At 44.0% G+C, this 27,386-nt stretch overlaps 1 protein-coding gene across 2 annotated transcripts in view; it reads right to left on the reverse strand.

The window, feature by feature from the left end:
• LOC115175584 (CUB and sushi domain-containing protein 3) overlaps positions 1-27,386 on the reverse strand; it is a 670,680-nt gene that overhangs the window by 208,681 nt on the left and 434,613 nt on the right. For both annotated transcript variants that reach the window (XM_029734929.1, XM_029734928.1), the window contains 6 exons: positions 26,380-26,536; positions 21,912-22,103; positions 15,020-15,146; positions 5,176-5,378; positions 4,563-4,754; positions 3,072-3,210 (listed from right to left, as the gene is read on the reverse strand). In XM_029734929.1, coding sequence (XP_029590789.1) covers positions 3,072-3,210; positions 4,563-4,754; positions 5,176-5,378; positions 15,020-15,146; positions 21,912-22,103; positions 26,380-26,536 — 1,010 coding nt within the window. The remainder of the gene's footprint in view (positions 1-3,071; positions 3,211-4,562; positions 4,755-5,175; positions 5,379-15,019; positions 15,147-21,911; positions 22,104-26,379; positions 26,537-27,386) is intronic.

Genomic DNA, 27,386 nt, shown 5'->3' on the forward strand with positions numbered 1-27,386 from the left:
TAGCTGGCCTGCAGGGACACCACCCTTACCCTCGACCAGCTGGTGGATTTATCCATCCGGCTGGATAACCTGTTGGCCACCCACGGATGTCCGGATTGGGGTCCGTCCATTCCATCCACCAGCACCTCCGATCCTACACCTATGGAGCTCGGAGGTGCTGCTCTAAGGGTGACCGGAGGGGGGGCTGTTTCCTGCACTACCTGTGACCGCAGAGGACACACTGCTGGTCGGTGCTGGAGAGGTTCCCCAGGAAGTCGAGGCAGCAGGCAGGGCACTGGTGGATCATCCCAGGTGAGTATGCACCCAACTCACCCAGAGCTTCCTGTTGCGCACATATATATCTAAATAATGAGTTTTCCCCGCATTCCCAGCATAAGGCGCTAGTAGATTCACTTTATTGACCGTTCGTTTACTCGTAGATTAGGGATCCCTATTGTTCCTGTTGATGTGCCCTTCCCTGTACATTCCTTAGATAGTCGTCCTTTAGGGTCGGGTCTGATTAGGGAGGTCACAGCTCCACTATGTATGATAACGCAGGAGGGTCATGAGGTTTCTCTGGTTGGCCAATCATGATCCCACTATTTCGTGGCAACTGAGGGCTCTCAAGGGATGGTCACATCAGTGTTCAGGGAGGTGTATAGGTGTTTCCATAGGTGCAACTACGGTGGAGAGTCCAAACCAGGTCTCCACCATGCACATCCCCGCTGAATATGCCGATTTGGCTCTCGCCTTCTGTAAACCACCCCATCGATGGGGGGATTGTGCGATAAATCTCCTGGTAGACGCAGCACCTCCTAGGAGTCACGTGTATCCTCTGTCACAGGAGGAGACGGCGGCTATGGAAACATATATCATCGAATCTCTGGGACAGGGATACATTCGGCCTTCCACTTCACCTGCCTCCTCGAGTTTCTTTTTTGTGAAGAAGAAGGATGGAGGTTTCCGCCCATGCATTGACTATAGAGGTTTAATCAGATCAAGGTGAAGTATAGTTACCCTCTGCCTCTCATAGCCAGTGTGACCGAGTCATTGCATGGGGCGCGCTTCTTCACCAAATTGGATCTCAGGAGTGCTTACAACCTGGTGCGTATCCGGGAGGGGGATGAGTGGAAGACGGCATTTAGTACCACCTCTGGGCACTATGAGTACCTTGTCATGCCATACGGGTTGATGAATGCTCCATCCATCTTCCAATCCTTTGTAGACGAGATTTTCAGGGACATGCACGGGCAGGGTGACCTGTACGTTAAGGCGGAGAAATGTCTGTTCTTCCAACAGTCCGTCTCCTTCCTAGGGTATCGCCTGTCCGAGTCAGGGGTGGAGATGGAGAATGACCACATTTCAGCCGTGCGCAATTGGCCGACTCCAACCACGGAAAAGAAGGTGCAGCGGTTCTTAGGTTTTGCCAACTACTACTGGAGGTTTATCCGGGGCTTTAGTCAGGTAGCGGCTCCCATTACCTCTTTGCTGAAGGGGGGACCAGTGCAACTGCAGTGGTCAACTGGGGCGGACAGGGCTTTTGGTCACCTGAAGGCTCTGTTTACCTCGGCTCCTGTGTTGGCTCATCCTGACCCCTCCTTAACGTTCATAGTAGAGGTGGACGTGTCCGAGGCTGGGATAGGAGCTGTGCTGTCTCAGCGCTCGGGTACCCCACCAAAACTCCACCCCTGTGCGTTCTTTTCAAAGAAGCTCAGCCCGGCGGAGCGAAACTATGATGTGGGGGATCGGGAGCTGTTGGCTGTTGTAGGGGCTCTGAAAGCGTGGAGGCATTGGCTTCAGGGGACTAAACACCCTTATATCATTTGGACTGACCACCGCAATCTGGTGTACATCCGGGAGGCGAGGAGAATGAATCCTCGCCAGGCAAGGTGGGCCATGTTTTTCACCCATTTTGTGTTCACTCTATCCTACAGACCAGGTTCCCAGAATGCTAAGGCAGACGCACTGTCTCGGATGTATGACACAGAGGAGCGGTCCATGGATCCCACTCGCATAATACCGGCTTCTTGCCTGGTGGCACTGGTGGTATGGGAGGTTGACGCGGACATCGAGCGGGCGTTACATGCGGAGCCCACTCCCACCCAGTGTCCAGTTGGACGTAAGTACGTTCTGTCTGATGTTCGTGATCGATTGATCTGTTGGGCTCATACGCCACCTTCCTCTGGTCATCCTGGCTTCGGTCGGACAGTGCGCTGCCTTAGTGGGAAGTACTGGTGGCCCACTTTAGCTAAGGACGTGAGGGTGTATGTTTCCTCCTGCTCGGTGTGCGCCCAGTGCAAGGCACCTAGACACCTGCCCAGAGGGAAATTACAACCCTTTACCCATTCCACAACGGCCGTGGTCACACCTATCGGTGGTTCTTGTGACGGATCTCCCTCCGTCACGAGGAAAAACCACGATTCTGGTTGTTGTGGATCGGTTTTCTAAGTCCTGCCATCTCATTCCTTTGCCCGGTCTCCCTACGGCCCTACAAACTGCGGAGGCCCTGTTTACACATGTCTTCCGGCACTACGGGGTGCCTGAGTTCACTTCAAGGGTCTGGAGGGCGTTCATGGAACGTCTGGGGGTCTCGGTCAGCCTGACCTCAGGGTTTCACCCCGAAAGTAATGGGCAGGTGGAGAGAGTTAACCAGGATGTGGGTAGGTTTCTGCGGTCTTATTGCCAGGACCGGCCGGGGGAGTGGTCGGATTTCATCCCCTGGGCAGAGATGGCCCAAAACTCCCTCCGCCACTCCGCCACTCCGCCACCCCTCCACTAACTCCTCCACATTTGACCCAAGTTAAACAATTTAAAGGCAATGCTACCAAATACTAATTGAGTGTATGCAAACTTCTGACCCACTGGGAATGTGATGAAAGAAATAAAAGCTGAAATAAATCATTCTCTCTACTATTATTCTGACATTTCACATTCTTAAAATAAAGTGGTGACCCTAACTGACCCAAGACAGGGAATTTTTACGAGGATTAAATGTCAGGAATTGTGACAAACCGAGTTTAAATGTATTTGGCTAAGGTGTATGTAAACTTCCAACTTCAACTGTATTAGCGCCTAATATGCTGCCACGTTACCTGATGAAGGCCAGCGATAGGACATAGTCAGAGTTGACAGCTATTAGCCAATCACAGTCCTTGCTGTGGGGGTAGGGATGGGGGAAGTTGGGAGACAGGATGAAGCCATTGGATCCAGTCAAGTTTCCTCCACAGGGGGCTGAAAGAGAAGAAGTGAGCAAATTAAAAATATACTAACTCTGACACTCTGTCTCTGTTATTCTGTAGTCAGAACACGGCATGATATTCTGTGGAGATTTAATGGTGGATAGGGTTGCAAAATTCTCATAACTTTCCCAAAATCCCCAGGTTTTTCAGAAATCCTTGTTGGAAGATTCCTGGACTCAGCAGGAAATATGCAGGACATCTGGAATAATCCAACCAGGATTTCTGGAATACCTGGGGATTTTGCAACCATAATGGTAACTGATACATTGAGTTTTGAGAGATCAAATTCTCCACACAGACGCCCTGTACAAAAACACATAAAACACAAGAATCCTTGAGGTTTCGTCAAGGTACTTTTTACAAGTATGCCGTCTCTGAAAAGTGAGAGGGATCTTCGGCTCTGCGTCCAATAATTAGATTTTCATCAATGGCTTGCCTTGTTCAAAATTGTTGGAGCGCAATGACAGTCAGTCATCTCATTGGCTTTAGAGCTCAAGTACTGCTTGGCGCTAGGTTCCGCAACATTCAGGGATACAATATGTTTATTAGCAGGCTAGGAGCCTGGGCTGGGTTGCCACCAATGGGCTGCTACGTGATAGTTGTCCCAAATCTCTTTTCTTGTTACAGCTCCTTTAGATGGGAGTCAACAGACAACTACTGAGAGGAAGTAAGGTTAGAGAGAGGAAAACTTCTGGATCTACCTGTAAGCACTCACCTCAACAGAAGGCCATAAGGACAGCCAAGAGTTTTTCCCTGCTCAGCTTACACATAGTGGTCAGTGGAAAATCCTCAATACAAACCCCAGGCTCCACCTGTTAGTACTCACCTCAATACAAACCCCAGGCTCCACCTGTTAGTACTCACCTCAATACAAACCCCAGGCTCCACCTGTTAGTACTCACCTCAATACAAACCCCAGGCTCTAACTGTTTGTACTGATATGTTTGGATTTCTGAGCTTTATCTATTATTAATCATTAGTTATATTATTAATCAGTAGTTATAATAGAGACATGAGGGGTGCCATAAGTAAGCTTAGGAGGGGCTGTGTGCAGGGACAACAGTCACATGTGGCAGTACTGATAAGGAGGAGACTCCACCCAAAGTGGGGTATGTATACTACCACGGGTAAAAACATGTCTTTGTCTAATGCAGCTGTATTGCCCTCTGAGAAGAATACACTTGGTTTAAGCTTTCATAGTGTCCGTTGAGTTCTTACTATAATAATTAGAACCTAACAGTACTGACCTTAATACAAAGCTATAACTATAGCCAAGGGTCCTTTCCTGGTCAGTTGATGTGCTGAGGAAAATCTCCTAGCCCTATCTGTAATTAAAGCACTCACCTATGCAGACAGGAGGGCTGGGTTGCCAGTAGTAGCGGTTCTCCACCTGGATACAGGTAATCTTCATCTCTCCCTGGAGCTCATACCCAGGGTCACAGAGAACGGTGACGGTGTCACCCGGCTCTCGCCCGTCCCCGTTACGACTGCCGTTCATGGGTACACCTGGGTCTCTGCAGGCTGTGGCCACCGAACCTGCCGGTCACAACGTAGGGAGGGAACCAAGTGAGTCTATGCAGATAGGTTTTATGTTAACAGTGGGTTGACAGTGTCTTATATATAACAGCTAAACAGTTTGTATGTCTGGTTTGAAGTATCGCATCAATTAAAGTCCCCAGATAATACAGTTAGTGAAGTTTTCCATTAGAGTCAATCACATACAATACCACATTTTTAGCAGGTAACCCAAACATGTACATTCTAACTGATGTACTGAAACTGACACAGTAAAACTGACACAGAGAAGAGCATCAATTTTGAAGATATAAACTGTCACACAGTACCCCAAACCTGCACTTTACACTCTTTCTTAGTGTTAGACTATATGAATCTAAAACTGACTTTATTGCTTTTGAAGATACAAATTTCCAAGACTTTTCACAAACAGACTACTCACTTGAGAATTCGATAGCGAAGCCGGACTTGCTGATGTAGAAGTCAGTCTCAAACTGGATGGTGACCAGGTTGAGGGTGCTGTGGATCCCCTCGGGGAGCAGAGAGCCAGACACCTCCCTCAGGGACATCTCATTCTCAGGAGGGCCGTCCCACACCTTGAGGATGTCATGGGATGCCTCTGTGTCGAAGGCCAGGAACTGCAGGCTGAGAAATGAGGAGGAGGAACATGATCATGTACACTACAGCAGGGTTGCAAACTTTCTGTATCATTCCTTAAAACCCCAGGTTTTCCAGAAATCCCAGTTGGAAAATTCCTGGAATCAGGAAGGAATAAGCAGTAAATCTGGAATCCTCCCACCAGGATTTCTGTAAAACCTAGGAATTTTGAGAAAGTACTGCAACCCTAGGCTGCAGTAAATTACTTGCAATAAATCATGGAATAACAGAGTAATAACAGAGATGTTAAAATTGCAATACTCATGGAAATAACTTGATAAATTTGCCAAAACAGTGCGGTGGAGATAATTTGTGGATGACCTTTGCTCCTCATGGACAAAAATTGTATAAATCAAGTCAAATCACTGAATGTGTTACACCAACACAACTGTTTCCTCATACAAACACAGTTTGTTCTGCATTGCTAGCAATACAGTTTGTTCTAAATCTGAGGGTTTGTGCATATTTCTTCCATGGTTTTTGATATTCCTTTTTGAGAAAATGCAAGCATTCAGCTGAAAGCCCCAGTGCCTTTTTCTTTTGCATGGAAAAGTGCTGTTGTGATGCAAAACTGAGGTGCCTATCTAGGCATAATGATGTTGTAGAGACATCAAGCTACGAGCAACGAGCTATAAGTCAAAAAACCTGGCAGGTAATTGATGCACGTGGTCATAACACTCCTTTCACATCACCATTCAGCAGACTGTGCTGATCAAGACACCAGTGGAAGAAAATAAAGAAAGTCATGAATAAAAATATGATTTCAAACGAGGTGTGCCACTGGGAGTTGGAACAGAACAAATTGTTTGCCTCCAAGGTTACACCATTCCGGCTCCATGCAATACTAATAATTGAGTCTATGATTGAGCATTTGAGTCTCATTAGGCTGTCCAGCCCTGGGGTCGAAGATGTGCATGACAGGCAAAAACCAAAGAAGTATCTGGCATCTGTAGACTAGACTGGAGAGAGGACAGCGGGACACCCTGTACTCCTGTACCCCTGCTGGAATGGACGTTCAGATCTTCACTAGTATAGTCACGCCGATCACTATAGTAGGGTTTGATTAAATTCACCATCATATCTAAGCCAATATGAAACCAATGTCGATTAAACTTGGCAATTCAATTTGATTGGAGGTACAAACACACTCCTCGCCTCTCGTCATAAGCCGTCCGTTAGTTTTAGGGAGAAAAAAAAGTTTGTTGGGGAAACAGTTTTGATTACAGATATAATTTATTGCTCTCACGTGCTCATTTCTGTCCATTAAGAACCAACAATGTGCTAACTTTATGTAGCATTTCTGACGATGGTAACATATTTTTTAGCCAAAGCTCAGAGTTCTAACACCGGGTTAGTTGCTCGGCAACAACACAGCTGCTTGCACCATGCTGCCAGTCATAAGAAATCTATGTGAACAAACCTAGGCTACTGTAGACAATCAATAAATGCAAACATATATTTTGATTAGCTGGGTAGGTGCCCCGCTCTGTTTGACAGCAAAGTCGGCACAAAACAAAAGTGAGGTAATTAAGCATGTGTGGTAATGAGTAGGATTTTGTGTTTTCACATGTAAATGTGATTGCTTTTGATAAAAACACTATCTGCCTTTCCTCCCCGCTTTCACCTGATGACTTGATGGGCCATATTCTGGTGTACCACGGGGTAGATTAATCGAACTTACTCTCAGCTTGCTTAAGTTTTGCAACCTGCTGTACGCAGTCAAAAGAAAATGACATGCTTGCTAACTTGGTTAGCTACATGATTAAATGAGTCTGTTTTCATCAAATCATCTGTGTTAGACTATTGTATTTTAACCAAGCAAGATAAAGAAATGTTCAATCAGTACTGAGTGAATGAACAAAATCATTTTGGAACAAAATATTCCAGACTGTCCATTTAAATGGTCTGTCATAGTCAATGTTTTAAGAACAGGATTCGTAGTGCAGTGGTTAAACTTACTGCCTGTGGATCTGAAGATTTTGGGTTGGCCTCCCAGAGGATACATTTTGACATTTCTTTTGTTTATAGTTTTGACAGCCCCCTCCCGACAAACACACACACACGCGCACGCACTCACGCACTCACACACACACACACACACACACACACACACACACACACACACACACACACACACACACACATTTTCATGTATTAAGTGACTCTTAAAAGAGCCTTTGGGTTCGTGGAGAGGCAGGCAAGTGGCAGTGAGAGTGGTGGTGTGTACTACTGTGTACATCTTGCTAGAGCGGAGGAGAGACCAGCACTCAGACTCTCATGGAAGAGGACATTACCCTCATCCGTGAGATGCACGCCATCCTTACAGTACTGCCCAGGGACACAGTGCTTTATGGCAGAGGGGCGGATTGTGAGGATGCGCCTGCCATGGAGAAATGCTCAAATCAGCTGGGTGACAGAGCACCGGGCCATCTTTATGCGCTTGTCCTCCTCCCATTGAAACATCAAACTCCTCTGCTGTGCTATGTCAGAGTAGACCATCGTTGTTCGGGTGACTACCTCCGAATCAGTTTGCATCTGACACACCAGGGCTGTCCCCTTTGTGTGTCCCAATTAGTTTCTACCAAGGTGGATGACTATGATGTCAGGGGGAGCAGCAGCACAGGCCATCTGCTGGCGCAGAACATGAAGGAGTTTGCCTCACTTCATTCCTCGCTCTTGAGCCACGTAATGTGACAGTAGTCAAGGGAGAGGTTGTGATGCTTTCCGACTGACCTGGTACACTTCTCCAACAAGTGGATCCACGAATGCCCAACTAGCCACACAGTCCTCATTCCAAATCCATGTTAATGAATGAGTAAATGCCTGGAAGCCCGCGAAAAAAAGGGAGCGAACTACAGTAGTAGAAAACACTGAGTGTTAAAAACATTAGGAACACCTTCCTAATATTGAGTTGCACTCACTTTTGCCCTCAGAACAGCCTGAATTTGTTGGTGCTTGGACACTACAAGGTATTGAAAGCGTTCCACAGGGATGCTGGCCCATGTTGATTCCAATTCTTATCACAGTTGTGTCAAGTTGGCTGGATGTCCTTTGGGTTGTGGACCATTCTTGATACACATTGGAAACTGTTTAGCGTGAAAACCCCAGCAGTGTTGCAGTTCTTGACACACTCAAACCTGGCACCTACGACCATACTTTGTTCAAAGGCACTTCAATCTTCTGTCTTGCCCATTCACCCTCTGAATAGCACACATACACAATCCATGTTTCATTTGTCTCAAGGCTTAAAAATCATTCTTGTCTCATCCCCTTCATCTGATTGAAGTGGATTTAACAAGTGATATCAATAAGAGATCATAGCTTTCACCTGGATTCACCTGGTCAGACTGTCATGGAAAGAGTGTTCCTAATGTTTTGTAAACTCAATGTAGCTGTGGAATGAATAGAACTGCATTCCAATTGAAAAAGATCATATGCAGATTATTTTCTTGCTCCTGTTTGTTTCAGGGAAGCTTAAAATGTATATTTAGACTTTTGCAAGGACAATAAAACATTTTCTGTATGTTTCTAATTTTTCTAGCCAACATTCCCATTGAAGCACCAAGTCCAATCAGTTCTACTTGTTGTATTTCTGAGAGGATCTCCTGTCAGACTTTAACTCTCTCTCTTTTTATCTCTGAGGTAGGCTAATTGACTTTTACTTTTATTGCTGTGTTACTGTATGTTGAATTACGCTTTTGTATAATCATCTTTCAGTGTAAAAAACATAGAAATTAGAAAAAAAACTCTTTTAAGTGAGGAGGCATTGTTCTGAAGCCGAAAATAAAGAAGACTCACATGAACACCACAATGATTACCTCACCCATGCTTTTCCAGCACACATCTTTGACCTACTACAGTAGTCTGTTGGTCTATTGTACTTCAAACAATGTGTAGGCAGGTTGCTTAGGATTCAAACCTTCTCAAACAGCCTAATTCATACTCTTCAGAAGGATAATGGACTTTACACTGTTCTGCTGTGACTATCGTCAAAAGGAGTAGACCAAGGTGCAGCGTGGAAAGTGCTCATATTTATATTTATTGTAACTTAGAACACTCAAACAAAATAACAAACAAAGAAAAAATGAACGTAACGTTCTGCAGGCTTACTGAGCTGACAAAAACAACAAACCGTGACGCAGAGTAGAAACATACACTAACTCAGAAATACAATCTCCCACAAACCCAGGTGGGAAAAAAACCTACTTAAGTATGATCTCCAATTAGAGACAATGAGGACCAGCTGCCTCTAATTGGAGATCATTCCAAACAAAACCCCAACATAGAAATACAAAACTAGACCCTGACAACATAGAAACAGAAAACATAGGAAAAAAACCCTGTCACGTCCTAACCTACTCTACCATAGAAAATAACATATTTCTATGGTCAGGACGTGACAGTACCCCCCCCCCCCAAAAAAAAAGAAAGAAAAAAAAGGTAGGGTAGGGTGGGTAACTACTGTCTATGACGGCTCTGGTGCAGTACACATAACATTCTCATCCCGCGGATCCTCCAACAGAGGAGGCGGCTCCGGTTCGGGGCGTAACCCCCGCTCCGCCCGCTGATCCCTCTGCTTCTGTGCCACCGGACCGTGGATCGATCACCGGAGGTTCTGGACTGCCGATCGCTGCTGGAGGTTCTGGACTGCTGACCGCCGCTGGAGGTTCTGGACTGCGGATTGCCGCTGGAGGTTCTGGACTGCAGACCATCACCAGAGGTTCTGGGCTGCAGACCGCCACCGGAGGTTCTGGGCTGCAGACCGTCGTCGGAGACTCTGGGCTGCAGGCCCTCGCCGGAGACTCTGGGCTGCAGGCCCTCGCCGGAGACTCTGGGCTGCAGGCCCTCGCCGGAGACTCTGGGCTGCAGGCCCTCGCCGGAGACTCTGGGCTGCAGGCCATTGCCGGAGACTCTGGGCTTTAGGCCATCGCCGGAGACTCTGGGCTTTAGGCCATCGCCGGAGACCCTGGGCTGCAGGCCATTGTCGGAGACTCTGGGCTGCAGGCCGTCGCCGAAGACTCTGTGGTGCAGGCCGTCGCCGAGGACTCCGGACTGCAGGCCATCGCTGAAGACTCCGGACTGGGGAACGTCGCCGGAGGGTCCAGACTGGGAACTGTCGCCGGAAGCTCTGGACTGGGAACTGTCGCCGGAAGCTCTGGACTGGAAACTGTCGCAGGAAGCTCTGGACTGGGAACTGTCGCCGGAAGCTCTGGACTGGGAACTGTCGCCGGAAGCTCTGGACTGGGAATGCGCACTGGAGGCCTGATGCGTGGGGCTGGCACAGGTGGCGCCAGACTAGTAACACGCACCTCAGGGCGAGTGCGGGGAGCAGGAACAGGACGCCCCGGACTGGGCAGGCATACTGGAGGCCTGATGCGTGGGGCTGCCACAGGTGGCGCCAGACTGGTAACACGCACCTCAGGGCAAGTGTGGGGAGCAGGAACAGGACACCCCGGACTGTACAGGCACACTGGAGGCCTGATGCGTGGGGCTGGCACAGGTGGCACAAGACTGGTAACACACTCCTCAGGGCAAGTGTGGGGAGCAGGAACAGGACAGCCCGGACTGGGCAGGCACACTGGAGGACTAATGCGTGGGTCTGGCACAGGTGGCACCAGACTGGTAACACGCACCTCAGGATAAGTGCGGGGAGCAGGAACAGGACACCCCGGACTGGGCAGGCGCACTGGAGGCCTAATGCTTGGGGCTGGCACAGGTGGCGCCAGACTGGTAACACGCACCTCAGGGCAAGTGCGAGGAGCAGGCACAGGGCATACCAGGCTGAATAGACTCACTGGAGGCCGGGTACGTGGGCCAGGCACAGGATATTTTGGGCCGTGGAGGCGTGCTGGAGATCTCGAGCATAGAGCTGGCACAACCCGTCCTGGCTGGATGCTCAACCTAGCTCAACAAATGCTGGGTGCGGGTACAGATCGCACCGGCCTGTGAATGCGCACTGGCGACACAGTGCGCATCACTGCATAACACGGTGCTTGCTTCGTCACTCGCTCCCCACCGTAAGCACGGGGAGTTGGCTCAGGTCTCCAACCTGACTCTGCCAATTTCCCCGTGTGCCCCCCCCCCCCCAATTTATTTTGGGGCTGCCTCTTGCACTTGCCTCGTGGCTGGTATAGTGCCTCGTAATATCGCCACTCCGCTTTAGCTGCCTCAATTTCCTCTTTCGGACGGCGATACTCCCCAGCCTGTCTCCAGGGTCCTTTCCTGTCCAGAATTTCCTCCCAAGTCCATTCCTGTTTCTCCTGGGCACGCTGCTTGGTCCTTTGGTGGTGGGAGATTCTGTGACGATCGTCAAAAGGAGTAGACCAAGGTGCAGTGTGGAAAGTGCTCATATTTATATTTATTGTAACTCAGAACACTCAAACAAAATAACAAACAAAGAAAAAACGAACGTAACGTTCTGCAGGCTTACTGAGCTGACAAAAACAACAAACCGTGATGCAGAGTAGAAACATACACTAACTCAGAAATACAATCTCCCACAAACCCAGGTGGAAAAAAAACCCTACTTAAGTATGATCTCCAATTAGAGACAACGAGGACCAGCTGCCTCTAACTGGAGATCATCCCAAACAAAACCCCAACATAGAAATACAAATCTAGACCCTGAAAACATAGAAATAAAAAACATAGGAAAAAAACCCTGTCACGCCCTGACCTACTCTACCATAGAAAATAACATCTTTCTATTGTCAGGACGTGACACCTGCTATTAAAATAATATACAGAGCATTCGGAAAGTATTCAAACCCCTTGACTTTTTCCACATTTTGTTACGTTACAGCCTTATTCTAAAATGGATGAAATAAAACAAAATCCTCAGCACTCTACACACAATACCCCATAATGATAAAGTGAAAACAGGTTTTTCGAATTTTTACAAATGTATTAAATAAAAAACACAACTACCTTATTTACATAAGTATTCAGACCCTTTGCTATGAGACTCGAAATTGAGCTCAGGTGCATCCTGTTTCCATTGATCATCCTTGAGATGTTTCTACAACTTTAGTGGAGTTCACCTGTGGTAATTTCAATTGATTGGACATGGTTGGAAAGGCACACACCTGTCTATATAAGGTCTCACAGTTGACAGTGCATGTCAGAGCAAAAACCAAGCCATGAGGTTGAAGGAAATGTTCGTAGAGCGCCGAGACAGGATTGTGTCGAGGCATAGATCTGGGGAAGGGTACCAAAACATTTTTGCAGCATTGAAGGTCCCCAAAAACACAATGTCCTCCATCATTCTTAAATGGAAGAAGTTTGGAACCACCAAGACTCTTCCAAGAACTGTCCACCTGGCCAAACTGAGCAATCGGGGGAGAAGGGCCTTGGTCAGGGAGGTGACCAAGAACCCGATGGTCACTCTGACAGAGTTCCAGAGCTCCTATGTGGAAATGGGAGAACCTTCCAGAAGGATTACCATCTCTGCAACACTCCACCAATCAGGCCTTTACGGTAGAGTGGCCAGACGGAAGCCACTCTTCAGTAAAAGGCACATGACAGCCCGCTTGGAGTTTGCCAAAAGGCACCTAAAGACTCTCAGACCATGAGAAACAAGATTATCTGGTCTGATGAAACAAGATTGAACTCTTTGGCCTTAATGCCAAGTGTCACGTCTGGAGGAAACCAGGCACCATCCCTTCAGTGAAACATGGTGGTGGCAGCATCATGCTGAACAGAGCAAAGTACAGAGAGATCCTTGATGAAAACCTGCTCCAGAGCGCTCAGGACCTCAGACTGGGGCGAAGGTTCACCTTCCAACAGGATAACGACCCTATGCACACAGCCAAGACAATGCAGGAGTGGCTTCGGGACAAGTCTCTGAATGTCCTTGAGTGGCCCAGCCAGAGCCCGGACTTGAACCCGAACATCTCTGGAGAGACCTGAAAATAGCTGTGCAGCAACGCTCCCCATCCAACCTGACAGAGCTTGACAGGATCTGCAGAGACTAATGGGAGAAGCTCCCCAAATGCAGGTGTGCCAAGATTGTAGCGTCATACCCAAGAAGACTCGAGGCTGTAATCGCTGCCAAATGTGCTTCAACAAAGTACTGGGTCTGAATACTTATGTGATATATATATTAAATGTGATATTTCAGTTTTTTATTTGTAATACATTTGAAAAAAAATCTAAAAAACAGTTTTTGCTTTGTCATTATGGTGTGTTGTGTGTAGTTTGATGAGGGACAAAAATTATTTAATACATTCTAGAGTAAGGATGTAACGTAACAAAATGTGAAAAAGTCAAGGGGTTTAAATACTTTCCGAATGCACTGCGTATCCATCATTATGCTGTATGTATTTTTACATCACAGGAGGCTACTGAGGGGAGAGCGTCACATAATAATGGCCGGAATAAAGCAAATGGAATGGCATTAAACACCTGGAAACCATGTGTTTGATGTATTTAATACCATTCCACTTACTCCGCTCCAGTCATTACCAAGAGCCCGTTCTCCCCAATTAAGTTGGCACCAATTAAGTTGCCACCAATCTCCTGTATTATAGATATAGGCCTAAATGTGTCTCACCATCTTTACTGCAAAAATAAATACAAATAGAAACATAACTTTCAGCTACATATTCATTTGACAAAGGTAATGAACAAGAATTGGTCAGCACAGCAATTGATAAAACAGGACCATGTTTGCAAATCAAGTGGTTTTGACATTATGGCAATATTACACAGTTGATCTAATAGTTACAGAAATCAGGAATGCATACAGATTCTTTAGACCTCTCTATCTCTATGAGTGACTGTGTCCAACACACCATCACCTGTTGGTATGTTGCCCACCTACTGATCAAAAAAGGATGCGATTATGAAATATATATTTTTCTCAGTAACATATATTGTTAAAATAAAGGTTTAAATAAATTTGAATTTAAATGGCAAAGAACAACCGGCAGGTACCACATAAATTACTACACGGCAAAACAGATCACTCAATCTAGCCTGATTGTCTTATAAGTATAAAAGCAAAGATGCCTTTCATAAAATAAAAAAAGCTTGAAAAAGTAGTGGAATGGGATAATGGCTTAGTGTGGTGTGTGAATAATCCAATACTTTACCTTGTATGCAGTACAATCATATTATACCTCCTCTAAGACTATGAATTGGGCTGTTTGAGAAGGTTTGAATCCTAAGCAACCAGCCTACACATTGTTTGAAGTACAATAGACCAACATAGCTACTCTAGTAGGTCAAAGCTGTGTGCCGGAAAACCATGGTAGAGCATGGGTGAAGTAGGCATTGTAGTGATCATGTGAATTTTGGCTTTAGATCAATGCTTACTTCTCACTTAAAACATTGTTTTTTGTTTCTAATAGTGTAAAACAGGGTACTGGTGCACTGGAGAATGTCTACCTTCTTGCCTGGATGGTTGCTTGTATGTGTGTGGTGTGTGGTGTGTGTGTGTGTGTGTGTGTGTGTGTGTGTGTGTGTGTGTGTGTGTGTGTGTGTGTGTGAGAGCGCTGTAGCCTTGTACTTTTGTTAGACATATATTACAAGAGTTGGCCTTGGCTTGGCTGATGAAATGCACAGAGACGAGACATCATAGGAGAATACTTGAAAAGGAGGATTCTTGATGAATACTAATTGATCAGTACCTAACGATGTTGCCAGAGTCCACCTCGATAATCCAGGTGCAACGGAGGTTGTTGTCGTAGGGGAATGGGTATCCAGGGGACAAGATGCGTCCAGACGACTCGCCTGTGAACTTTCCTCCACATTCAGCTGTAAGGAGAAACAATAGAAATATAATGAAAACCGGATATACATTTATCTGTTGCTATGGAGATACATTGAAGGAGATACTGTGAAAGGGCATCACAGCTGAGTTTTGCAGTGACACATTCAAAACGCATGCAGGGACAGGGACACAGGCTCACGCATGTATGCACACTTTCTCACACACAAGAACATGCCCACACACGTACACAAACGCACATGTACACACACGTATACACAGCTAAGGGGAAATAATTAGTGGGTGGCTGGCAAAGAAATGTAACAAGTCAAGTCTCTTGAAAATGTGAAGCCGAGCCATGTGAATCATCTCAATGAATCAATAACCAATGGTGTAAAGTACTTAAGCAAAAAAACTTTAAAGTACTACATAAGTCGTTTTTTGGGGTATCTGTACTTCAACTTTATTATTTATATTTTTGACAACTTTTACTTCTTGACAACTTTTTCTATACATTTTCTCTGACACCCAAAAGTGTAATTCACACACTTATCAAGAGAACATCCCTGGTCACTTACTGCTTGTGATCTGGCAGACTTACTAAACACATATGCTTCGCTTATAAATTATGTATGCGTGTTAGAGTGTGCACCTGGCTACCCATAACTTAAAAACAAGAAAATGGTGGCGTCTGGTTTTCTTAATCTAAGGAATTTGAAATGTTTTACACTTTTACTTTTTATACTTAAGTATATTTAAAACCAAATACTTTCAGACTTTTACTGAAGTAGTATTTTACTGAGTGACTTTCACTTTTACTTGAGTAATTTTCTATTAAGGTATCTTTACTTTTACTCAGGTATGACAATAGGGTACTTTTCCACCACTGTCAATAACGCCCGAGAGTGTTTGCAGATTCTTGGTCTGCGTCCCGAATGGCACCCTATTCCCTATATAGTACACTACTTTTGACAAGGGCCTATAGTGCACACCCATGCACACACACTTACTCCCACACACACGTACACAACACAAATGTACACACACACATACACAGCTGAGAGGAAATGATTAGTGGGTGGCTGCAAACAAATGTAGCACGTCTACTGCTCCTCTTGAGAATGTGAAGCCAAGCCATGAGAATCATCTCAATAAAACAATAACGTGCCCGAGAGTGTTTGCAGATTACTGGGCTACGTCCCAAATGGCACCATATATTGCACTACATAGGAAATAGGGTGTCATCTGGGATACAACACTGTCAGAGCAATAAGCAGCCAGCCCAAAACCTTCCCTGACAGGATGGCAGTGCCGTGGTGGTTGTGTGGCAGTGTCAGTCTCGGTGCCACCAAAACCCGGAGTGCTGCAGTGCACCTGCCGCCTGGCATGTTTTGTTCTGCTCCGGGACATCAATCACACGGGAAACGAGCCCAACGCTGAACATGAGGCCTGCTAACTGCTTCTCTTGCTGATGCTTTTCTTGCTGAATGCTTCCTGCTGAGTGCTTCCAGGGCCGCTGAGGCTTACATAACCTGCCCATTATCAGTCTACATCCACTATCACTTGATTAACCAACTTGAAATGCCCATCTCTCTCTGTCTCTCTCAATCTCTCACCCTTAGTCCTCTCTCTCTCAATCACTCTTTCTCGCTCTCGCTCTCTCTCTCTCTTTCCCTCTCAATCTCTCACCCTTAGTCATCTCTCTCTCAATCGCTCTTTCTCTCTCTCTTTCCCTCTCTCTCTCAATCTCTCTTTCCCTCTCAATCTCCCATCCTTAGTCCTCTCTCTCTCAATCGCTCTTTCTCTCTCTCTTTCCCTCTCTCTCTCAATCTCTCTTTCCCTCTCAATCTCCCATCCTAGTCCTCTCTCTCTCAATCTCTCTTTCCCTCTCAATTTCTCACCCTTAGTCCTCTCTCTCAATCTCTCACCCTTAGTCATCTCTCTCTCAATCGCTCTTTCTCTCTCTCTTTCCCTCAATCTCTCTTTCCCTCTCAATCTCTCATCCTTAGTCCTCTCTCTCTCAATCTCTCTTTCCCTCTCAATTTCTCACCCTTAGTCCTCTCTCTCAATCTCTCACCCTTAGTCATCTCTCTCTCAATCGCTCTTTCTCTCTCTCTTTCCCTCAATCTCTCTTTCCCTCTCAATTTCTCACCCTTAGTCCTCTCTCTCTCAATCTCTCTTTCCCTCTCAATTTCTCACCCTTAGTCCTCTCTCTCAATATCTCACTCTTAGTCCTCTCTCTCTCTTTCCCTCTCAATCTCTCACCCTTAGTTCAATGAAGCCTAAATCACAAAATGCAGATTGCTGGTTGATTAATACTCAACATTAATACTAAAAATGTTTTGATAAGGGAGGGAGGGAGGGAGGGAGGGAGGGAGGGAGGGAGGGAGGGAGGGAGGGAGGGAGGGAGAAAAAAGCCTATTCCCTCTAAATCAAATAACATTTTATTGGTCGCATTCACATGTTTAGCAGATATTATTGCAGGTGTAGTGAAATGCTTGTATGCTCTAAACCAATGCTCTAAACCAACATCCTGTGGAGCTCATTCCTCACAAGGCAAACATTCAATCAAATGAAATGTTATTCGTCACATGATTCGTAAACAACAGGTGTAAACTAACAGTGAAAGGCTCAAGTTTCCAACAATACAGAAAGAAAAGAGTACTAGTACCGAGTTGATGTGCAGGGTTACAAGGTAATTGAGGTAGATATGTACATATAACCAGGAATAAAGTGACAGATAATAAACAGTAGCAGCAGTGTATGTGATGAGACAAAAACCTTAGAGCAAAAAGGGTCAATGCAGATAGTCTGGGTAGCTATTGGTTAACTATTTAACTAACTATTTAGCAGTGTTATGCCTTGGAGGTAGAAGCTGTTCAGGGTCCTGAGGGTTCCAGACTTGGCGAGATGTTTTGTTGATGCTTTGTGGACATGGGCCCAGGACTTCTGATCAAATAGAACCCTTGCCTCTTGTTTGCTTTTACTTCTTTAATTGTACTGTATTGTATTACTGTAATGTGTGCTGCAATTGTAAATGCACTTTAAATAAAGTTTGATAGAACCCTACAGTTTTCTGAGTTTGATCTCTCGCTATATAAAAAACACTTCACTATCACTTAGACTTGAGGAAGTGCAGAGCAAAGTGCTGATTTGGCATTTGTTCTCAAAAGCATTACGTTCCCTCTCAGAGGATATTACTTATCTTGGCTGAGAAACCACATGCTCTACTATGTCTGCCAAAGCTGCATCCCAAATGGCACCCTATCCCGATACCGTGCACTGCTTTTGACAAGAGCCCCATGGGCCCTGGTCAAAAGTAGTGCACTACATAGGGAGTTGGGTGCCATTGGGATGCATCCTCTCTCTTCACACCTCCTCCTACACCTGCGGACCAGAATCAAACATAGCTAAATATTTCATCTGTTATAAGAAAAGGTGGAAAAAAGAAAAGTTAGGTAGCTTCAAGGTAGGTAATCCAATTTCTAAAGCACACTTCCTGCAAAGGTCATTCAAAATGACTGACTCCACTTTTTAAATATAAGGAGATAAGGAGATAAGGAGATATGAAGATCTGAAGATAAGAGTATTTTCAAATCTGCAGTAGTGGAAAAGGTACTCAATTGTCATACTTGAGTAAAGTAAAGATATTAATAGAAATTATCTCAAGTTAAAGTGAAAGTCACATACTACTTGAGTAAACGCCTTAAAGTATCTGATTTTAAATGCAATTAAATACAGTGGTGGGAAAAGTACTCAATTGTCATACATAATTAAAAGTAAAAAGTAAAAGTAAATGCTCAAACTTTTATTTACAAGCAGCCAGGGGCTCACTCCAACACTGAGACATAATTTACAAACGCAGTATTTGTGTTTGGTAAGTCCGCCATATCAGAGGCAGTAGGTGTGATTATGCATTGATATTGATAGGTACGTGAATTGGACCATATTGCTGTCCTACCTGAGCATTCAAAATGTAACGAGTACTTTGGGATGTCAGGGAAAATGTATGGAAGTTAAAAGTACAGATTTTCTTTCGGAATGTAGTGGAGTAAAAGTAAAAGTGGTCAAAAACATAAATAGTTAAGTACAGATACCCCAAAAAAGTATTTTACACCAGTGTATATCTGTCAGATGATTATGTATTTATTATTGATGTTGGCTGGAATAATCTGCATAATATTGAACTACTTACAGTCTTTATATTACATCCAGGAAGCTATATACTGTATATAAAACTACTATGTGCTCATATGCTTGCCTATAATATGTATCCATATGGGAAGTTCTTTGGGAGGGCTAGTATTGTGTTTAAAAAATTTGATTGCTATGGTCATATGTGCTATAAAGCATCATTAGTATTTAAATCCAGAGACTAAGTCTAACTTTCACGTGGAGATTTCTTACATGTGAAACTGCAAATTAGTTTTTCACATATGATTGTTTTTCACTTGGGAACTTGCAATTCCACATATGAAAGTTACATTTTTCTCCCCCCTTTTTCACCCCAATTTCGTGATATCCAATTGGTAGTTACAGTCTTGTCCCATCACTGCAACTCCCGTACGGACTCGGGGGAGGCGAAAGTTGAGAGCCATACGTCCTCTGAAACATGACCCTGCCAAGCTTCTTGACACACAGCTTCTTGACACAATGCTCGCTTAACCCGGAAGCCAGCCGCACCAATGACTGCTCGCTTAACCCGGAAGCCAGCCGCACCAATGACTGCTCGCTTAACCCGGAAGCCAGCCGCACCAATGACTGCTCACTTAACCCGGAAGCCAGCCGCACCAATGACTGCTCGCTTAACCCGGAAGCCAGCCGCACCAATGACTGCTCGCTTAACCCGGAAGCCAGCCGCACCAATGTGTCAGAGGAAACACTGTACAACTGGTCTCTTCACAGTCCCCAAGTCCAGAACAGACTATGGGAGGCGCACAGTACTACATAGAGCCATGACTACATGGAACTCTATTCCACATCAGGTAACTGATGCAAGCAGTAGATGATAAAAAACAGCGGGGACTGTGAAGCAACACAAACATAGGCACAGACACATGCATTCACACACATAATAACATACACACTATACACACATGTACACATGGATTTTGTGTTGTAGATATGTGGTAATGGGGTATAGGCCTGAGGGCAAATACTTAGTGTGTTGTGAATATTGTAATAAATGTATTGTAATGTTTTTAAAATTGTATAACTGCCTTAATTTTCCCGTACCCCAGGAAGAGTAATGGGGATCCATAATAAATACAAATACAAATACAAACTGGCGACCTAAGTCAGTGTGCATGCGACTGGCCTGCCACTAGGAGTCGCTAGATTGCGATGAGACAAGGACATCCTGGCCGCCAAAACCGTTTCCTAACCCGGACAATGCTGTGCCAATTGTGCGCCACCACATGGGTCTCCCTGCGACACAGCCTGGGATCGAACCCGGGTCTGTAGTGACACCTCTAGCACTGCGATGCAGTGCCTTAGACCGCTGTGCCACTCGGGAGGCCAAAAGTGAAATTTTCACATGTGGAGTTTTCTTACAAATTCGTTTTTCACGTGTTTGATTTTCACATGTAAATGTTCTAATAAAAATGTGAATTTCACATTGAAAGTTTTTCACATGTGAAACTGCATATCCGATATTCTGCAAATGTCACATATGCAACTGCAATTCACAACTGCAAAAAACATGTTTTTCTCCTCACATGTGAAAAGGTGGTGTTAACCTGTGAACTATAAATGTAATACAAGTGAAAATATATATGGTTTTACATGTGAAAACAGCTATTTCATGTGGGGCCATTCATGTTTTCACATGTGAAACTCCAAATTGTGCATTTTGTTGTTGTTGTAAAGGCTGGCCCTAGTGTACATTGTATCTCTTCCTCATAAAAGAGACTGACAGGATGGGGTTAATCAGATCTAGTTCAAACTGAATCATAGTGAGATCCAATCTGATTTGAAGTCACTGAGGGCACCCTTCTTTTAATCTAATTAGGATCAATCAGTATTTTCAAGGAACTAACGATAGCTATCACAATACCCATCATGTGCCTTCTCCAATGAGGACAAATTCCCACTTTCAACCAAGAACTTCAAAGTCATCTGTACAATCTACCTCGGAGATTGAAGATATCTCCAATCTGTATTGGCTAGTTTAATCCAACTATCACATACACCAATCTCTCCAAGACATTACTCATTCAAAAGAAAAGGAAAAAACAAATACATTTGTATTCACTTTAAGAAATGCAAAGCACTGCACATTTTTAGACAAAGTTCAATTAAGAGGACATAGTGCAACATAAGGCTGAATTAAACCCTCTTGATTAATGGATATTACATAGCTGCAGCCTGCAGTGCAGGTTGTTCTCCTTCAGCATATCAATGACCTGCAGGAGCTCTGCCTGGTTTGCACTCCCCTAGCCTGGTTAATACATTATGCAGCTGGCGAGGCACATTGGCTGCAGCTTAGATCATTATGACAAATGGGAGGGACCTTGTGGCTACTTTTTCTTCTGTGGTTAACTTGACATAAAGAGAGAAGAGGAAGGGCTTGGGTTGTGGTGGAGTACTGTTCTGCTGCTAGGTTAACTGGGAGAAGCACTGTGGGCTAATATTAGTTGAAAATAGATGAAGGGAGCCGTCTACCAATCCGCTATGCTAAGAGATGTCAGTTGTTCCTGACCATAGGAGTTGACCAGTGTGGGTTGTGTGTGTGTGTGCATGTGAGCATACAGTATGTCTGTGTGTGCTTGTATATGCACACGTGCACAGTCCTTTTTACTTAGTTGCCTTACCGATGCAAGAGGGCAGGACATTGTCCCAGGCACGTCTCTCTCCGGTCATACACTTGAGAATTCCGCTGCCGTGCAGGGTGTAGCCAGGGTTGCACCTATAGGTGATGGTGCTTCCAGAGAAGTGTCCCTGGTCGTTGACCTTGAAGCCAAACTGGGGCACCCCAGGGTCCTCGCAGTGGGAAAGCTCAAAGCCTGGAAGAAAGGGGGGGGCAATCAATCAAATGTATTTATAAAGCCCCTTTCTCTTGGGCAGTTGTCAAAAAGGGCTCTATAGTAACCCGACTTGCACTCAGAAAAAAAGGTTATAAAAAAGGTTATAAATATGGTTTGTCCCCCCAAACATTATACCTGTTTGGGCTTCTTGCGGTCAATTTGCAGTCTACAAATTATTTGTAATTAAAATGGTTTTTTGTAGAATCCTATCCCTCCACAAAGAACCCTTTTCAAACCCTTTTTTCCAAGAGTGTAGACTCCAACGAACAAGCAGAAGCACAGTGGCCAGAAAAGACTCCCTAGAAAGAAGACACATGAAGAGGAAACAGGCTCAGAGGCTCATCTTCCTTTTGGCAGTGTAGGACAAGGTCCCAATATCACACACCTGGGTTCAAATAGGATTGGAGCATTCGGTTCAGTCTGCCTAAAGTTCCATATGGTCGGGGCTTACACTTTTTGCGTCTACTCAATTGGTTCCATCCATTACCTCTGGCGAGGTCAATCAAGCTCAGCTTTGAAACACTTTTTGATACCAGGTCTGTGATGTTAACACAAACGTTACCTTCGCTAGGGTGAACACAAGCACGCAGGCATGGAGGCATATGATTTGACCACACACACGTTTTTGGCATCCTTTCTTCTTTTTTGGGTCATTAGTGCAATGACCATCCCGATCTGCCGTTTCCTGTTATTTCTGTGCTGCTTGCGTTGCATGTATGTTATTAGAGGCTCAGAGAGAAAGTTAAGTTGGTCGTTATAATCAGTCAATACGGCTGAAAATTTGACTGGAGGATCCCACTGGGCCCGCAGGCAGGGATGGGGCCTGTACTAAGCAGGCAGAACAATTAGGATTAAGCACTTGGTTAATTTGGAGATGTGTCTGGAACTTTTGGTCGGTACATGAGGCGCGTGGGCCGGCTCTCTGTGAGAGACACTTCCTGTTATTATCTTCTCATAATTGTTTTCCTTTCGCACTCATCATCACACAGCATCATAATTACACAGCGAACTGAGAGGAATAGGAAATAAATATTGATATTACCCTTTCTTCTTGTCTTTCAAAACGCCACCACACATCTTAGCGTAGCTGACAATTTCATATTTGCAGGTTTGAACTCTGCTCTCTCATAGGAGAATGCAACCAAGCTAAAATGAGACGTATACCTCAGTCCTCTCCTCAGAACAATGACAGCTACCTTTCAAAATACAAAACCCTGTTCCATTTGTTCCACCCGCCCCTCCTCCAATTAACTGTACACCCTGAACTTGGGAATAAACGTTCATGTCTAGCACAGCACTCATAGACTACTTAGTAGTTACCATGACAGCAATGTACTGTACTATACTGAGAGAAAAACAAGGTTGACTGAACTTAACATAGTGTGTGGTGGAGACAGGATGATACTGGGACTGACTAACGGTGGCAATTTTCACCTAGCACACTGATTGCACGTTAATTACAGGTCATTGTCTCATAGGATTCAACCGGAAACAAAAGTCTGGGTCCGGAAAATACTTTGACTGAGTTCTTTTTATTTTTTAATCACACTCCAACCATTGTGGTGGCTGAACTGTGGTGGCCTCGCCGCTTGCTACTTGACTGTCCCAAATTACAACCTATTCCCTATAGTGCACTACTATTGGATAACCAATAGGGCTCAGGTCAAAAGTAGTGCACTATACAGGAAATAGGGTGTCATTTGGGATTTAGCCCTGGGCTTCCACTGACCTTTATTATGCAATCAAACAGCTAATCTTGCAGGTGGAATGAAATCTCCCACTAGACACGGATTTAGTAGATTGCCCACCAGTGGGTTAATAGGGTTTTTTCTCTCTCAGAACTAACACCCTGTCCAATGTTACACAGGCTAGCTACCAGCTAGCGCAACAAATGGTATTAAAGATGAATGCGTGTGTTTTTTATGTGTCTGCGGTGGTACATAGTCTGGTTTTGTGTGAGGGGCAAGGACAAGGTCAACAAAGACAAGTGTAGAAGTTATTTTTCAGGGAACTGATAATACCATGGACCAAGCTGTGGAATATTCCCTTGAAATCCACTCCTGGCTGTCAACAAAATTCTAATGCCCTTTAAAGGGGCAATCTGCTGTAAAAAAAATTCTAAAAGTTATGACGCAATCACCCCTTTAAGTCGTACTTGTTGTACAATGCAGATGGAAAGACTGACTGTAGTGGGAAAATAACTGGTGTGTGATTATATATCTAGAGTGAACACCTGACACTCTATTTCTCATAAATATCAATATGATTGGGAATCCTGACAAAGATGACGTAACACATCACATGACCAGCTAATTTCACATACAGCCCGTCCCACTCCCACAGGAAGACTTATATTAGGGTCCTAGCTAAATCATCAATCATGACCCCATCCCCCGCTGAATCCATAGGAACCAAGGAAACATTTTAGAATAAGCCAATAATAGATCCAGTAAAACGCATTGACTAACAATTTGTAAACAATTGTTCAGCAAATCCTTAACACATGCCTAATAACCACCTGTTAATGAAAGTTATTAGAGTTAATGCAGTAAAAAGACATTGAGCTGATGCATACCCCAAAATGTTTGTAGAGGTGCTGAGTAACGCAGGGTAAACTGTATAGAAATTAGAGGTCGACCGATTTAAAGTTTTCATAACAATCGGTAATCGGCATTTTTGGACGCCGATTATGGCCGATTACATTGCAATCCACGTGGAGACTGCGTGGCAGGCTGATCACCTGTTACGCGAGTGCAGCAAAGAACCAAGGCAAGTTGCTAGCTAGCATTAAACTTATCTTATAAAAATCAATCAATCTTAACATGACCACTTTTTATTTTACCTTTATTTAACTAGGCAAGTCAGTTAAGAACAAATTCTTATTTTCAATGACAGCCTAGGAACAGTGGGTTAACTGCCTTGTTCAGGGGCAGAACAACCGATTTGTACCTTGTCAGCTCGGGGATTCGATCTTGCAACGTTTCGGTTATTTTCTTAAAATCAATACACAAGTATATTTTTTTAATCCTGCATATTTAGTTAAAAGAAATTCATGCTAGCAGCCAATATTAACTAGGGAAATTGTGTCACTTCTCTTGCGTTCAGTGCAAGCAGAGTCAGGGGACATGCAGCAGTTTGGGCTGCCTGGCTCATTGCGAACTGTGTGAAGACCATTTCTTGCTAACAAAGACTGTAATTAATTTGCCAGAATTGTACGTAATTATGACATAACATTGAAGGTTGTGCAATGTAACAGCAATATTTAGACTTAGGGTTGCCACCCATTCAATAAAATACGTAATGGTTCTGTATTTCACTGAAAGAATAAACGTTTTGACCATGTTAATGACCTAAGGCTTGTATTTCTGTGTGTTTATTATATTATAATAAATCTATGATTTTATATTTGATAGAGCAGTCTGACTGAGCGGTGGTAGGCAGCAGCAGGCTTGTAAGCATTCATAAACAGAACTTTCCTGCGTTTGCCAGCAGCTCTTCGCAATGCATGAAGCACAGCGCTGTTTATGACTTCAAGCCTATCAACTCCCGAGATTAGGCTGGCAATACTATAGTGCCTATAAGAACATCCAGTAGTCCAAGGTATATGAAATACAAATGGTATAGAGAGAAATAGTCCTATAATTCCTAGAATAACTACAACCTAAAACTTCTTAACTGGGAATATTGAAGACTCATGTTAAAAGAAACCTCCAGCTTTCATATGTTCTCATGTTCTGAGCAAGGAATTTAAACGTTAGCTTTTTTACATGGCACATATTGCACTTTACTTTCTTCTCCAACACTGTGTTTTTGCATTATTTAAACCAAATTGAACATGTTTCATTATTTATTTGAGACTAAATAGATTTTATTTATGTATTATATTAAGTTAAATTAAAAGTGTTAATTCAGTATTGTTGTAATTGTCATTATTACAAATATATAGATATAAAAATCAGGCGATTAATCGGTACCGGCTTTTTTTGGTCCTCCAATAATGGGTATTGGTATTGGCGTTGAAAAATCATAATCGGTCGACCTCTAATAGAAATAGGGAAAAAAAGTCACACTTAATATTATGTTCCAAACAATTTAATGGGTAAAACTAACCAATGTTTAGGCAACGCAGTGCCTTCTTCAGGGTAGAAACGTTGGTTAGTTTTATCCATTAAAGTGTGTGACTTTCTTTCCTTATTTTTATACATTATAACACATGTTATCAGAACCACTGCACACTGACTGGTTGGTAACTTACTAGAGTAAACCAGCTTGAAGCCCTCTCCGGTGGACTCCGGGTCAGAGTAGAACTCCAGCCACAGGTGGTTTGAGGTACTAATGAGGGTTAGACCCAGCATGGATGAGCCTGTGAATGCCCCTAGGACATGGGCCATGCTGTCTTTACCATCATAGATCTGCAGAGAGAAGAGTTCCCTTTAGTTCAGTTCTGTTCATTGCAAAGTATGACTTTGTTCTCATGAACTTCTATCTCAAGGCCATCAGACTGTTAAACAGCCATCACTAACATTGAGTTGCTGCTGCCAACATACTGACTCAACTCCACCCACTTTAATAATGGGACAATTGATGTAATCAATTTATCACTAGCCACTTTATATTATATAATGTTTACTTACCCTACATTACTCATCTCTTATGTATATACTGTACGCTATACCATCTACTGCATCTTGCCATCTGATGTAATTAAATGTATCACTAGCCACTACAATGCCACTTTATATAATGTTCTCATACCCTACATTGCTCATCTCATATGTATATACTGTACTCTATACCATCTACTGCATCTTGCCATCTTGATGTAATGTATCACTAGCCACTTTAAACAATGTCACGTCATATAATGTTTTCATAACCTACATTACTCATCTCATATGTATATACTGTACCATCTATTACATCTTGCCTATGCCGTTCGGCCATCACTCATTTATATATTTTCATGTACATATTCGTATTCATTCCTTTACACTTGTGTGTATAAGGTAGTTGTTGTGAAATTGTTAGGTTATATTACTTGTTAGATATTACTGCATGGTCGGAACTAGAAGCACAAGCATTTCGCTACACTTGTATTAACACCTGCTAACCATGTGTATGTGACAAATACATTTGATTTGATTTGATATGTCATTGTAATGTCAAGTGTGTAAAGTATTGCCTTTTTAGTCTGATTATTAGCACTGTCTAAGTACCGGATTACATTTGCTAATGGTTTATGACAGGAGAGGGTAGGTCCTT

This window comes from Salmo trutta, chromosome 36, assembly GCF_901001165.1.
Source record: "Salmo trutta chromosome 36, fSalTru1.1, whole genome shotgun sequence".
NCBI classification, from domain to species: domain Eukaryota; kingdom Metazoa; phylum Chordata; class Actinopteri; order Salmoniformes; family Salmonidae; genus Salmo; species Salmo trutta.